This window comes from Theropithecus gelada, unplaced genomic scaffold (assembly GCF_003255815.1).
Source record: "Theropithecus gelada isolate Dixy unplaced genomic scaffold, Tgel_1.0 HiC_scaffold_16082, whole genome shotgun sequence".
NCBI lineage: Eukaryota > Metazoa > Chordata > Mammalia > Primates > Cercopithecidae > Theropithecus > Theropithecus gelada.
The window spans coordinates 9447-23493 of record NW_020257860.1 but is presented as its reverse complement, the minus strand read 5'-3'; the positions used below and the strand labels follow the sequence as shown (position 1 = coordinate 23493).

The 14047-nt window shown below is 59.0% G+C and overlaps 1 protein-coding gene across 1 annotated transcript in view; it reads right to left on the bottom strand.

Annotated features, from left to right (window-relative positions):
• The window catches only part of LOC112617355 (nuclear factor of activated T-cells, cytoplasmic 1-like), a gene marked incomplete at its 3' end in the record, with an annotated part of 13032 nt that extends 1680 nt beyond the window's left edge, over positions 1-11352 (bottom strand). Inside the window, exons 1-3 of the mRNA XM_025374118.1 lie at positions 11153-11352; positions 9042-9214; positions 8352-8492 (exon numbers count right to left, since the gene is read on the bottom strand). Coding sequence (XP_025229903.1) covers positions 8352-8492; positions 9042-9214; positions 11153-11325 — 487 coding nt within the window. The remainder of the gene's footprint in view (positions 1-8351; positions 8493-9041; positions 9215-11152) is intronic.
• Positions 11353-14047: the final 2695 nt, after the last annotated feature.

The following is a 14047-nucleotide window of genomic DNA, read 5'->3' as shown; positions in this document are numbered from 1 at the left end:
TGCAAGCTCCGCCTCCCGGGTTCACGCCATTCTCCTGCCTCAGCCTCCCGAGTAGCTGGGACTACAGGCGTCCGCCACATCGCCCGGCTAGTTTTTTGTATTTTTTTTAGTAGAGACGGGGTTTCACCATGTTAGCCAGGATGGTCTCGATCTCCTGACCTCGTGATCCACCCGTCTCGGCCTCCCAAAGTGCTGGGATTACAGGCTTGAGCCACCGCGCCCGGCCTGTTTGGCACCTTTTAAAAACGACTTTTGGAGTTTTCTTATGACAAAGCCCATCTCTGGGGTGAAGCCCCGTCTGCACCCCACAAAAGACTGTGGTCCTCTGAAGCTCCGGGGCACCACAGGCTATGGTTTGCTCTCTGCCCAGCCCAGAAGCTCAGAGTCACAGCTTCAGCTTCCCCAGGAATTTCCCTGAGGCTGTGGAGGCCTTTGGCGCCAGGAAGGGGAGGGAGGTTGATGATGCTGAGCAGGAGGGACACTGAGGCGCACAGGGCCAGGACGCTGCGTTTAATGACACCCCAAGGAGACGCCATTTTTGCAGCCGAGGCAACACAGCCTGTTCCTCTCTTTATGTCCCGAGAAGGGAGAGGGACTCCAGCCGTCTCCCCATGGCCTCCTTCAGGCGGCTGCCCCACAGCAGTGAGTCCATGAAAAGCAAATGGAACGACGGCATGAAGGTGTCTTTTTCCTCCAGTGCCTCATGGGCCTGTGGGGAACCAGCCTTGCTGGAGCAGCCCCAAGGGGAGCCACGTCTGCGTGGCCAGCCAGGCCCAGCTCAGCACCTGCCACGGGGCAGCCTCCGCCACACGCCTGGGAGCGCCCGCCCAGCAATCCCTGCGCAGGTGGGAGTATATATGCTTAGACTTCCCCTGAAAGTGTGGGGAACCGACAAACATCCCTGCTGTCCTCAAAGACCCTCGCTGAGCCAGCGCCTGTGGCCTTCCCCCTCGGAGGCAGGGCCTCTCCCCGTGGTCTCCGACGTCTGTGGCTGTTTCACCGTCCACCAGGGTGAGGGTGAGGGCAGGCTTTCTGTTTCTGCTCAAGGCTCATAAAGTAACTCTTTCCAAGGCAATATATATTCACGGCCAGAAATGTCTCTAGCAATTGCTTCCAGAACAAGACAAAGCACTGAGGCTGCCGAAAGATGCAAATAACCTCGCATCTCAGGAAAGGAGACGCAGGGCCGCGTCCCGCTGGCGAGAGCATTGCCATGGAGGCTCCTGGCTCTGTGGAGGCCTAGGCGGGCAGGGCCGGCCCCCGCGCTGTTCAAAACCCAGCCCCTGGCAGGAAGGAAGGCAGCCGGTCCTGAAAGGGCCTTTGTGTTGAGCCTTATCAGAGCTCCGAGTCCTCAGTAGGAAACTGCTTGAGTGCAGGAGTAAAAATATTCCAGATCATTAGGGAATTCCCTGCAGTCTGAGTCATCGGGAGGCTTCCCTGCCACACCCGCGAGGTTTCCACACAGGCAGGCCTGCGGGCCCAAGAGCCTCCCAGACCCGCCAGGACCCGCCGTCTGGAGCCGGGCCACCCCCACGCTGGCGCTGACGCTGAGCCACTGTTTCCACAGAGAAAGCCACAAGGGCCACCGGTGGAAGCAGCGTCCCTGGGTCCCACGGCGCCCTCGAGTCCTGCACCCCGTGGCGTCCTCCTGCCCCGCTCCCCGTGGCGTCCTCGTGCCGTGTGCCCTGCGGCGTCCTCACGCCCAGAAGCAAGCGTCCCCAGGGCATCTGTCATCCATTCGGGACTCTCCCTCAGGAGTCTGTCCCAGCCTGGCTCCCAGAGGAGATTCTGGAGAGCAAACAGCCACGCGGCCGCACTGCACATCGGCCTGCAGGGCCTCACACGGAGCCACCCTGTGACCCACAGCCCTTTCACGCCGAGGCATGTGCTCAGGCGACAGGCAGGCGTCCACACGGGACTCACGCACTGAGGTTCACAGCGGCTTTTCCACGATCATCTCCACAGGGTGGACGTGGCCCAGCACCATCGGCAGATGGGTGTGGCAGCCACATGGTGGGCTTCCCTCAGCCACAGAAAGACCCATGTCCCGATCCGCACCAACGAGGGGACCCGAGGACCCCACGCCCTGGCCCGCGCCAACGAGGGAACACGGAGAATGCCGCCCTCCGTGGAAGCTGCCAGGCACCGCAGCCAGCAGGTTGGGGTTCCCCAGCAGGGAGCAGCCAGACCAGGCAAGGCCAAGCGAGGGGGCTGGGGGTGGTAGGGGCTGGGGGTGGGGAAGGGAGAGCAGGGGTGGCCGCTCACGAGCAAAGGTTTCTTTCTGGGGACAAGAAAATGTTCTGAAATTGGTGGTGGCTGCGTAATTCTGTGAAGCTACCAAAACCCGCTGAATTACACACTTTGGGTGAATTAAATGGTGTATAGATCACATCTCGATAAAGCTAATAAAGAAATTAGGTAACATGATCACGGGTGATATTGTCACGTGTGATCCCAAAAGGCCCGAGGAGGAAGAGGAGGGAGAGCAGCCAGAAGCCTGGCCCCCCCTCCTGTAGTGGGAACTGACACGATGCGTGGCCTCCCCACACCAGCAGGGCCCAGGGAGGGGGCATCTGAGAGTCCCCCTAACGCTATTCAGAATGCGGCTTGACGAGAACCGTGGGTCGTCACTCAATTCGAGGGGTCCTGGGCCATCTCAGGCCACTGAGCCGTCCTCAGGGCATGAAGAAGAGACGGGCAGATGTCTCCTCCCAGGGTGCTGCCCTCCGTGCCTTCCCTGTGTGGTCTCTGGGAGCACACAGAGAAGCCCAGGGGTCAGCCCGGCCACCTGCCCTCCTCCCAAAGATGCTGTGTGGTGATGAAGCGGCCCCAGCTCTGCTCCTGGAGCCAGCAGTGGCAGTGACATCTGTCCACACTCACAGGCACCCAGCAGGGTCACCTCTTCCCTGAAAACACAAATCTGGAAGATCTGCATTTGGCCTTTAAACTGTTGGACCAGACACCTCTGAAGATTTTGTCATGATGATGCTGCCTCCGGGGCTGGCATCCAACATCTTCAGGAGGCAATGGCTGAGCTGCTCTGTACGGGGACTGCCCACGCCGCAGACGCTGGAGCTGGGGACTCCTTGCTCATCCAGCCCCGTCAGAGGACATGCCATGGAGATAGATGCCATGGAGGCAGCCATCCCCCGGGTCCATCTCCCTCAGCCTACACCCCGCACAACTAAAACAGACAGGCCACAGACCTGCCTGGACTCCACCTCCCACCTCGGCCTGCTCCTCTGTCCCAGGCCAAGACCTTCCACGACGGACAGAGGAGGGACAGCAAGGCCTAAAGGGGTAGTGCCACTAGGTCTGCCGTATGGGGGCCCTGGCCCTCACCTCCTCCCCGCCTGCAAGAAAGAACCAGACCCCAGGAAACCGAGGAGCAGGGGTGGCTGAAGGGGGGGGGGGCAGGCAGGGTGGCCAGCGGACACTGATGCCCCTCTGGGGAAATCGGGGCCTGCAGGGGCCTCAAGGCTTCCGCGACACCCCGGGGTAGGTGAACCACCCCCTGGCCTTGAAGGGACCTGAAGGTGAGCCCGGAGGGAGTGGCTTCAGGCCTGGGGACTCCTCTGACCCGGCTCCCTGAGCAGACAGGAGGGTCCTTGCCTGGCGCTTCCTGCACCTGGATGACATGGCCTCTGCCTGGGGACGTGCACCCCCCACTCGCCGTGGTGAACGTGTGTGTCCTGGCGTAGGACCAGCAGCTGCCAAGGCCACAGTGGTTCTGTGACAGCTCTGTGTCCTTGCAAGTGTCCTGCCAGCTGCCAGCTGAGCTTGGTGGCTGCTGGGTGGAGCCTCTGAAAACAATGGCCAGGTGCCTGTCAGAGCTTGTGGAAGACCCGGGAACCATGCTGGTCATGGTCCCAAGGCAGGGCAGCCTCGGAAAGGCCCGGACCTTTGGTCCCTTTATTTAAAAAATAACAACATACATTTGGCCCACATTTGGAGTCCTGACCCTCCCAGTGAGGTGGGAGGCAGAACCTCCGCCTGCCGCTGTGTGGAGAAATCTGGAAACCCGGCCTGTGTCTCCTGCAGTATGGCCAGCGTCTGCCCACAGGCCTGTCTTCTCCATGTGGTAACGTCCAGGGCCAGAGGATGGGGCGGCCGTGAGGTGGGGGCGAGCTGGGGTCCCACCATGTTGGGTTTGGGGGTTTGGGGCGAACCTGGCTGTCTGGGGTTTCTCAGGGGAGGGCTCTAGATGTGCTGGGCTGGGGCCTCTGGGAGGGGCCTGGGCAGCTGTGGGACTCTGGCTACTCGCTCCTACCACGCAGGCCCCCCGGACTCCCACATTTCTGTGTGTCTCCCTGTGAACCTGGGCAGGGCCCCCAGTGTGGTGGCTGGCACAGCACTGGGTTCAGGTCTGGGCCTCGGAGCTCTGGCACAACCTGTCTCTGCTTCCCAGGGGCCCCAGGCTGCCTCCGCAGAGGGGACCCGGGAGGCCATGTGGAGGGGCCCTGATTACCTGGAGATGCTGGCAGTCCAGGCCCCAGCTGGCCTGCCAGTCACGGCGGCCACAGAAACGACCACGGACGCAACCCGCACGGCCCCGCGTACTGAGCCCCGCCCGCTGCGCGATCGCCAGCAAACAGAGCGGGTGTTTTAACCCCTGGCGTTGTAGCGTGGCTTCTGCACAGTGACGACACCAAAACAGGCTTCACTGATGTTTTTGAAAAACGGCACCAGAACAGACGTGTGACTCAAGAAAAGGAGGTTGTTCAGCTCCAGCATTAAGAACTGGCTCATGTTTGACGCATCCAAATCTCAGAAACTTGCGCCTTCTGTCTCATCTCAGCCAAGCTCCAGACACAGCCTGAACTCACGTTTCACGCAGGCGTTTTTCGGGCGTTTCATTTATGTTTCATTATGTGTCCCTCAGGCGCTTCGACGTTCACGCGTGTGCAGAGAAGTGCCTTACCTCACACGTCGGAAGAGAGAAGCGGTGATCTTTAACAGGAGGGGGGGAGGGGAGGGGAGGGGTGCGGGTGTGAAGGTGGGAAGGGCAGGGGTGCGGGTGGGAGAGGGGAGGGGTGTGGGTGGGAGAGGGGAGAGGAGGGGTGCGGGTGGGAGAGGGGAGGGGTGTGGGTGGGAGAGGGGAGGGGAGGGGTGCGGGTGGGAGAGGGGAGGGGTGCGGGTGGGAGAGGGGAGGGGTGTGGGTGGGAGAGGGGAGAGGAGGGTTGCGGGTGGGAGAGGGGAGAGGAGGGGTGCGGGTGGGAGAGGGGAGGGGTGCGGGTGGGAGAGGGGAGGGGTGTGGGTGGGAGAGGGGAGAGGAGGGGTGCGGGTGGGAGAGGAAGGGGTGTGGTTCCCACTTCCTGCAGCTGAACCCCTGCAGCCTTGAAAACTGAAATGCTCCCGTAATGCTACGAGGGGCTTCTGAGCTGACACTCGGCCCTCGGCGCCCCATAGCCAACCTGCCTCCCGGACGAACATTCCGCACAGGCTTTCGTCATCAGAAAATGTCGTTTTCCGAGGAAGCAGTAAACTAAGTCCCCAGAGAAAGGCTGATTCTGCCCCCGGCCTTTTGCACCGCCCTGAGAGACCTGGGAGGAAGCTCTGTGGAAGTGCAGGTTGAGACCCGAACACCCACCGCACTCCCGCCTGCTGGAGCTGGAGCATCCCGGAGGGACCCAGCACCCACGCTATGGCGAGCCATGCCCGTGCCCGCCGGTTCCCCACAGCGCAGCCCTGCTGCAGGGATTCCCTTCCTCAGGAGGGCCCAACACCAGCTTCTCCCAGCCTTCCAGGGCCGAGCAGCCGCTCCATCCAACACTTCTCAAAGTTCAGAGGTGCTGTGAACCCACGGCAGCTGAAGGGGGCCTGGCCGAGACACAGAGGCTGAGCTAGCCTGGACAAAGAGCTTCCTATGTACTCCAGAGAAGGACAGGGCGGAGCCGACCCCGGCCTGTGTCCAACATTCGCAACAGCTACAACCGTCCGCACCCTCAGAACGAGGACAGCCGACAGACACAGCGGCCCTTCCTGGAGAAGCCACTTCATCTGCCCGACTGACGGATCCTCGACATGAACCTCCCGAGCTCACGTCCGGCCCTGGTTCCATCCGCGAGAGCAGTCGAAAACAGAACTTTAAAAAGACCAGACGATCCCATCAGAAGACGAGAGGGCAACTGTGTTTTTAATTTATATTCAGTTTAGTGGTTTCTCCAAAAACAACTAGGAACTCGTCGCCAGGATGAGGATGTGGGGCCTTTTGCGGCTCCAACCTCTCACCGCACGTTAGCTCGTGTCGTAAGTGACGGCTCCCGCCTGAGAAGCCCAAAGTAGAGAAAGAAAATTATGTGGATGTTTGTTCTCCGCTTTTGAAAACATGTGATATGCTTGTGTGTGTATGAATATGCAAATTATCTTATTTAACTATAAAGAATAAAATCACAAATGTGGTCTGGCTTCATCCCTGCAGTATTCACAGCTTCACGTGCTCTTGAGCGCAGCACCTATTCATTTATGGTTCGCCTGCTGTATACCAGACACCGGCTGATGCTGGGAGAGGGTCAGAGACCCGCCCTGACCTCATGGGACAAGAGAAGGACATGGGCAGACAAACTGGCATTGCCTAGAAGTGTGGCCGCGGCAGCCGAGCTTAAGGGCAGAACAGGCAGCACCTCTGGCCTGCTGACCGCACAGCTCACAGCGATGACGAAGGCAGGAGGGGCTGCCCGTGGGGGTGGCCCCATGAGACCAGGGCTGGTCCCGCATCCCCTTGGCTTCCGGCCCTCGGAGGCCAGTGGCTGCCCTTCCCCATGGCACTGTGGCACCGATTCGGCTAGTGCAATAACTCGGCTAGGGCAGGAGCTGGGGCACCTCTGCTGACTGCGTTCAGGGGGCGGGGGGCTCTGCCAAGGTGCCCAGGCCTCTCTGCACAGAAGAAACCACAAGGAGGCTGCTTAGGCCTGGGCTTTGAGAAGCAGAACCTGGGAGCCATGGTTCTGGCCAGTCTTGGCCCAAGCGCCTCCCTACACTGGGGGCAAAGTGTTTCTCTGCCAACGCATGGACTCACACTGAAAGCTCTGAAGGGCAAATTATTTCAAAATTAGCCTCCTCCTGAGAAGGCACGGGGGATGCAAATGCCTTCCTGGTCACTGCCTTAGTTGGTTTTCTCTATAATTTAAAACGTGTTTTCCAATTATGCCCTGATTCTACAGAAAGCCACGTTAGACGTGAATGACCTCTAAAGCCTATTTTGATTGAAGCACTTAAGTTTCCGGCAAACTGTACAAATCAAGACCCCATTATCAAGGCTGAATGCCTCCGCGGTTTCCGGGGATCAGAGTAAGTGCAAAAAAATTCCAATTGGTAAATGTTAAAAAGAAAAAAAAAAATCACAAAACAGGTCTTGTAGGGGTGTGCCCCTCACCTGGCCCACCCTGGGCAGAGGCCCAGCAAGGCACCAGGAAGCCCCAAAACCAGAGAGCTCATGGCAGGCTTTGTGGAGAGCCAGGCCAACTCTGCCTGAACCCCCTCGAGGGCTGGGCTAGGGTCCCTGCACCCAGCCACACTGGTGCTCACTCTCCCTGCAACGCCAGTCTCCCGTCAGTGCAGCCCACACTGTTCACAGGCTCTTCTCGGAGCCAGCCAGGCCCTGCTCTGGGATGAGAGCGCTGGGGCCCAGCATCTGCAGAGAACTAAGCTGGGCCGGGAGCCACTTTGTGAGCCCTATCCCTGCAGGACAGCGTCTCCTGTGGGCAGCACAGAACCACAGGCGTGACGGCCCCAGGAGGAACATCATTCAGAAGATGCCCCCGCAGCTGTTCCAAGGTCAGCCCCAGAGCTTCCAGGCTGGGCCAGCACAACACCTAGAGGCAAGGGGGACCGGGCCCTCGGGGCACAAGGGCCTCACACACACCATGGCTGTAGCATTAAAGACCGCCCCAGCCCCCGCCATCTGGGGCACCCACACCACCCCTGCCTCCGACCCCAGGAATGCTGGCAGGAGGGGAAGGCCCCAGAGGGGAGTTCCCTCCTGCCCTGCTGCTAACTGACCCCCAAAGCGTCCACTTCCTGCAGATGGAGGACCCCAGCAAAGCCAGCAAACGCCTTCGCCCTCCTCCGCACGTCCCCAGCCCGCGGGCTCCCTCAGTGTCAGCGGCGATGTGTGTGTGGCAGCCCCGGCAATCAGCATCTACCTCCTCCCTTCAGCAGCACAGCTGTCAGCTCACACAAGAACTCACAGCCGGATGCAGCCACGGGCCACGCAGAGCCTCTGCTCTGTGCCACACCCCGTAAGCCCTGTCCCGGTGACCATGCACAGATGGGTCCTGCTCCACCGACCGGGAGCGGTTCCCACCAGCGCTGAAGCCCAGGCCGCAGATGACCCCTGGTGAAGAGCATACCTGGCGCTTTCTCCACGAAAATGACCTTGGAGTCCTGCAGGAAGTTGTGGCCGGACAGGACCATCTTCTTTCCGCCCATGACCGGGTAGCTATCCGTGCTCTGCTTCTCCACCAGAGGCAGCTCCTGGGCCGAGCGCTGGGCTGCATCAGGGGGAGAGGGGCGGTGAGGGCCTGTCCTGGGTGGGCAGCCCAGGGCACACGTGTGGCACCCAGCAGGTCATGCGTGAGCCCACCCACCCAGGGCAAGCACCGCCATGGCCGGCGGGCTGAGTCCTGCGGATGCCATTACTCCTAGGGGAGAAGCCATGCACATGAATCCTCATGGTCTCCACCTCGTGCTGAAGGCGGCATTGAAATATCCTCCTAAGACTCAGCCAGTTTCATGCAAATCACAGTCACCGCACAAATACGCAAAGGTCAGCACAGCGTGGGGGAAGCCCTGGCCCACATCGCGTTCCCTGGCCATGCTCGAGCATCAGAGGAGCCAGAGCCAGGGGCCCCCGGGAGGGCCACAGGCAGTAACTTAGCCGTGATCAACTCAGACCCCACATGGCCACACACTGTGGTGGGTTTGGTGGAACAGTTCAGTACCAAGTCTACACAAACGAAAAGCTGAGAGAGGGAAAGACAGCGACAGCACGTGGGACACCGACGGTTTCCTTCCCCTGCAGCGCGCGGGTGTCCACTTACAACATTCGATGGGGTTGGAGGCCACCTGCAGGGACAGCGTGCGGCCGCTGGGCTGCGGGACGTGAACACGGAACACCAGCCGTACCCGTGTGTTCTTCCTCCCGATGTCCGTCTCTCCTTTCCGAAGTTCAATGTCGGAGTTTCTGAGCTTCAGGATTCCAGCACAGTCAATGCTGCCCAAAACAAAAGCCCACAGCTTTTCCTTCACTAGCTGACCCGGGAGCAGAAAGGCCCGGCCCCCAGACCCTCTGGCCCTCCCCCTAGCCCCGCGAGCTCATGCCAGGGAGCTGGTCACTGTCCCTCCCCCGAGGAAAACAAGACCTTGAAGCTGCCAACGTGAGGCCCTTGCCTAGCGCAGAAGAGAATCCGACGGCGGCACAGGTGAGAGGGGGCGAGCGGAGGCAGCCCCAAGAAAAGCGACTTCCACCTTCCCCTTTCCACCTTCCCCTTCCCACCTTCCCCTTCCCACCGTTCCCTTCCCACCTTCCCTCCAGCCTCCAGCCCTGACCAAGTGGGTCCAGTCAGAGCTGTCCCGAGTCCTGGCTGCCTCTAGCACCCACGCTGGCCACGTACACGGGGATGTCACCAGAGCGGCAGAGAGCAGCCCAAGGGAGGGGCCGGAGGCACCTGCTGCTCTCTCTTATCTTGGAGTAGTTCCCAAAAACCTTGATTTCAGAAGATGCTATTATTTCCACTATATTTAAAAGCCTTCATTTTTTGTGTGTAAAACCCGTTTCTTCTATGGTTTCATATAATCTCTTTTAACTTAACAATTTCATTCAAAATCAGACTCCAGTAAAACATTCCATGTGTATATTCTCAATGCACTAAAAAGCAGTATTTTTAAGTTAAGAGAATGAGAATAAACAGAGACACCCTGACCACCCTTGAGTGGGCACCGAGCACCAGGCTGGCGTGCGGTCCTGGCTGTGGGCGTCTCCCGGCCAGGCTTGCTGCCCCATATCATGGTGGGGTGAACACAGCCGCCAGCGAAGCCAGGACATTTACCGCGGCTGCGGAACACAAGGTTTGTTCTCGAAAACCACCTGACTGTGCCCTGTCTGCAGGAAACTTGGATTATAGCTCTCCAGGCAAACCCAGGGATTCAGAATGAGCTCCCAGGTGCACACATTCCCCCCAACACTTGAAAAGCCAATGTGGAGAGAAAGCGTTCCCTTTGTTTTTGACTTAGAGGCTTTGAGTCACTTATTAAAATGCCTGACGTGGCCCCTGCCACCATCTCCTACATGCTGTCCCTCCCCGTGTGGGGCTCCTCCCCACTCCTGCAGCCCCAGGACCTCTGCACCCACCCCCGGGGCTCCACCTGGATGGGGCACCCCCCTACAGCTTTGCCATCACACGGGCTCCCGGCCTGCGGGTCACCCTCGTAGGACGCTGTCCCTGCCCTTCGGCCTGGCTCTATCCTGCTGGTCTGCACGTTCCAGCCATCCCAGCTCAATCTGCGCTCATTCACCCATAGACGTGTTTGTCATCTGTTCCCACCATGGTACCATGGGAATCTCTCAGGAACCAGCAGTCCTCTTTCCTGGCTGCCTTCACAGGTCAGGGCCAGCGTGCCCAGCACAAGCTGGGATTAAGCGAGTAAGGCCTTATTTGGAAATTACATGTTTTGTCCTCGGCTTGCTAAAAAATTCACTTTTAAACAAATTACAGTGCCAAATTAGACTCAGAACGTCAGCGCAGGCCTATCCGTGTTGTCCGAACCTCCTAAAGTTCAACGTGATCCGGATATGCTGACTGCTTTAATTTTTTGATGCTCACGTTTTAACCATCCTTCTCATTACAAAACTGCTGTATTCAGAAAGAAACAGGGGTCCTGTTTAGGAGCTAAATGCGGAGGGAGGTATTTATAGCTGCGTATCTGAGATATTATTTTAAGTGGCAACATACACAGAGCTGAAACCCTAGAGAGAAGCAAATCCATTGTCAAAAGCAAGAGTGAGGTTTACTTACTGGCTGTTAAACCAAGAGTGTCCTAGCCACGGAGCTTGGAAGTGCAGGGGGCCGGCCAGACCCCCCAGGGCCGGCAGGAAGGCACGCCCCGCCCACCGCCCCCGCCAGAGGTCAAAGGTCGAAGGTCCCGCGCTTACACGGCTCGCATGCTGTTCTCCGGCAGGAGCGGGATCTCCAGGACTTTGGTGTTGGAGAGGATGGCCTCGTGGCTGGTGGTGGACACAGTCTTCCCCGTGATACGGTGCACCTGGTAGAAGGCGTGCGGGCGCAGCAGGCGGTCGTCCGCCGTCCCGATGAAAAGCTGCAGCATCAGCGGCTCACTCTCCAAGTAGCCATGGAGCTGGCGAGAGAAGAGGAAGCACCCACTCAGCACCCAGAGTGCGGACCCCTGGGAGTCACCGAATGCAGAGAAAACCTGCGGTGGGTTCGAGGCCTGCGTCCCCCTGTCCTACCCACTTTGTATTTTTCTGCCATATCATACTGGTGTCTTTGTAAAGCAGATTAGAAAATGCTTTGTTAGGCCGGGCGCGGTGGCTCAAGCCTGTAATCCCAGCACTTTGGGAGGCCGAGACGGGCGGATCACGAGGTCAGCAGATCGAGACCATCCTGGCTGACACGGTGAAACCCCGTCTCTACTAAAAAATACAAAAAAAAAACTAGCCGGGCGAGGTGGCGGGCGCCTGTAGTCCCAGCTACTCGGGAGGCTGAGGCAGGAGAATGGCGTGAACCCGGGAGGCGGAGCTTGCAGTGAGCTGAGATCCGGCCACTGCATTCCAGCCTGGGCGACAGAGCGAGACTCCGTCTCAAAAAAAAAAAACAAAAAAAAAACCGAAAATGCTTTGTTATCCTAATGGACCTGGGCACTGAGGGTTAAGCTTTGAACACACCTGTGGCCACTTTCAAACACACACACACGTATGCACACACCTGCACACATACTTGCACTCTCACATGTGTGGGCACGGATGTGCACACGTATGCATCCACACATGCTCACTGTGTGTGCCCACGCCGAGGCCACGGTGAAGCTGTGCAGGAAAGCTGAGCCCTCGCTGAGCCACGGGCAAGGCTCGCTTCACCAGTAAATCCAGATGAGGCCCTGCAGGACACGACCCATCTTCCTGTGTTCCATTAACCTGGAACTGGGCAGCGTGCAGCTCCCACTCCTGACCAGGGATGCCACACTGTGTGCACACACACGGCACAACGGGCCTCGGGCCCCAGCACCCTTCCTGATGGCTCCCTGCACCTCTCCTCCGGCAGAGGCAGGGGAGTAGGGGAGTGCTCAACACCGTCCTGGCAGCTGAGCAGAGGCAGACGCTAGCGGCAGACACTGCCCAGGGCAACCGTGCATGGAGGTGTCTATCGGCCGCACCACCCTGCAGAGCCGCTCATGGCTTCTCGGCCGGCGCCATGTGTGTGAGACTCAAAACGCACATCACTGGGATAAGACTCTGGCCAAATGGAGCAGCCCCGGTGCTTCTGCCAGGACATGGGTGGCCGGGCCCTGCTCCCGCCTCTGGGAAGGTCTGCGCCTTTCGGCAGGGCACACACGTGTTCAGGACCAGCTGTTCTGAGGGATGAGTTGCTCATCGGTGTCTGAGAGGTAAATGCAAGGTGCAGTGCTGCTGCCCCTCACCCTCCTTCTCCGTACCACAAAGGCGTGCTTCCGCCTTCGGCAGTGAGTCATTTTTAGAAATGTTTGTTTTTATCTTTAACGCTCCCATTTACAATCACTATAGTGTGATTCTATTTGAAAGAGGCCGATTTGGTTTGGAACACGAACATCTGACTCTCAAAGCAAGCACACAGGCCTAGAGGGAGGCCGCAGGAGTCAAACCCTTTGCACAGTGGGGCCTCCCACAGGGCTCCTCGTTCAGAGCGCCTTCCCTTCTGCATCCCCCAAGTGGGGCCTGATGGGCACCAGCCTCAGAGCCCTGAGATTAATCAGCAAAATCTGTGCAAGGCCCGTGGCAACACCCAGCCCCGGGAACCACTCATCCTGGAACGCGTCAACCCCTCTGATCACGTTTGGAGTCGATTTTCTCACTAAACTAACTTTAAAATCTTTGACCACCGATGGCAACTGCAGCACTACCACCATGTGAAGGCTCCAAGCCCGGGCTCCTGCAGGCACGTTCCAGCCACAGCAAAATGCGGTATCTGCCCCCACCACGCAGATGCCTGCCGCCCACTCAGGGCCAGCAAGGCGGGGGAGAAGGTTGGGGAGCCCGAGCCGGGGGCTGCCCCTCAGACTGCAGGGGACGGAGGATTCTCAGATGTCAGTGGGCAGAGGGGAGATGGGCCTGCAGGGGCCCGGGCAGGCAAAGAGGCGGCCCCTGCTCCGTGGCTCCAGCTCAGCCTCAGCCTCAGCCTCTGTGCGGTCACCACAGTAAAGAACAAACCAATTTCACTGGCAGCTGAACTCAGAGCCCCCCAGGGAGGAGGCCACAGTGAAGCGATGGCTGCTGTCACCGAGGGCCTGACCGTGAGGCCCAGACTGATGGGCAGGGCCTGGGACGCCACGTGAGGCCGAGCTGGGACCCAGGCCCCGGCTGAGACATCGAAGGGGCGTTTGGGGTCTGAAGTACAAAAGCCAGAGGCTGAATGAAGGCGTCACGTGGGAACACGGTGGGGAAGCCACAGACAGGGACGAGGACACAGCCCCGATGTGTCAGATGCCCACAGGAGTCTCTGCACCCAAAGCCACCAGCACCCCATTCCAAAGTGATTACAGCTAAGACCACGTAACTCCGCAGAACAAGCCTTTCCCTTTCCACGGCAGCCCCCTCTTCCCGCATGAATACACAAGTGTCTCCACAGTCAGGAGGGGCGACGCTGGGACCTGCCTGTCCAGCCCTTAGTTCCTCGGAAGACAGACTCCAGCCTTTTGCCAAATTAATGAACTTCCTGAGATGCCTTAACTCTCTGTAGGATTCAAACACTTTACGATGGGAAATGTAAGAAGAGAAGCAGAGATTAAGAGGCAGATTCTGCCACACAGTATTCCATTTTCCGAGATTTAATACCTA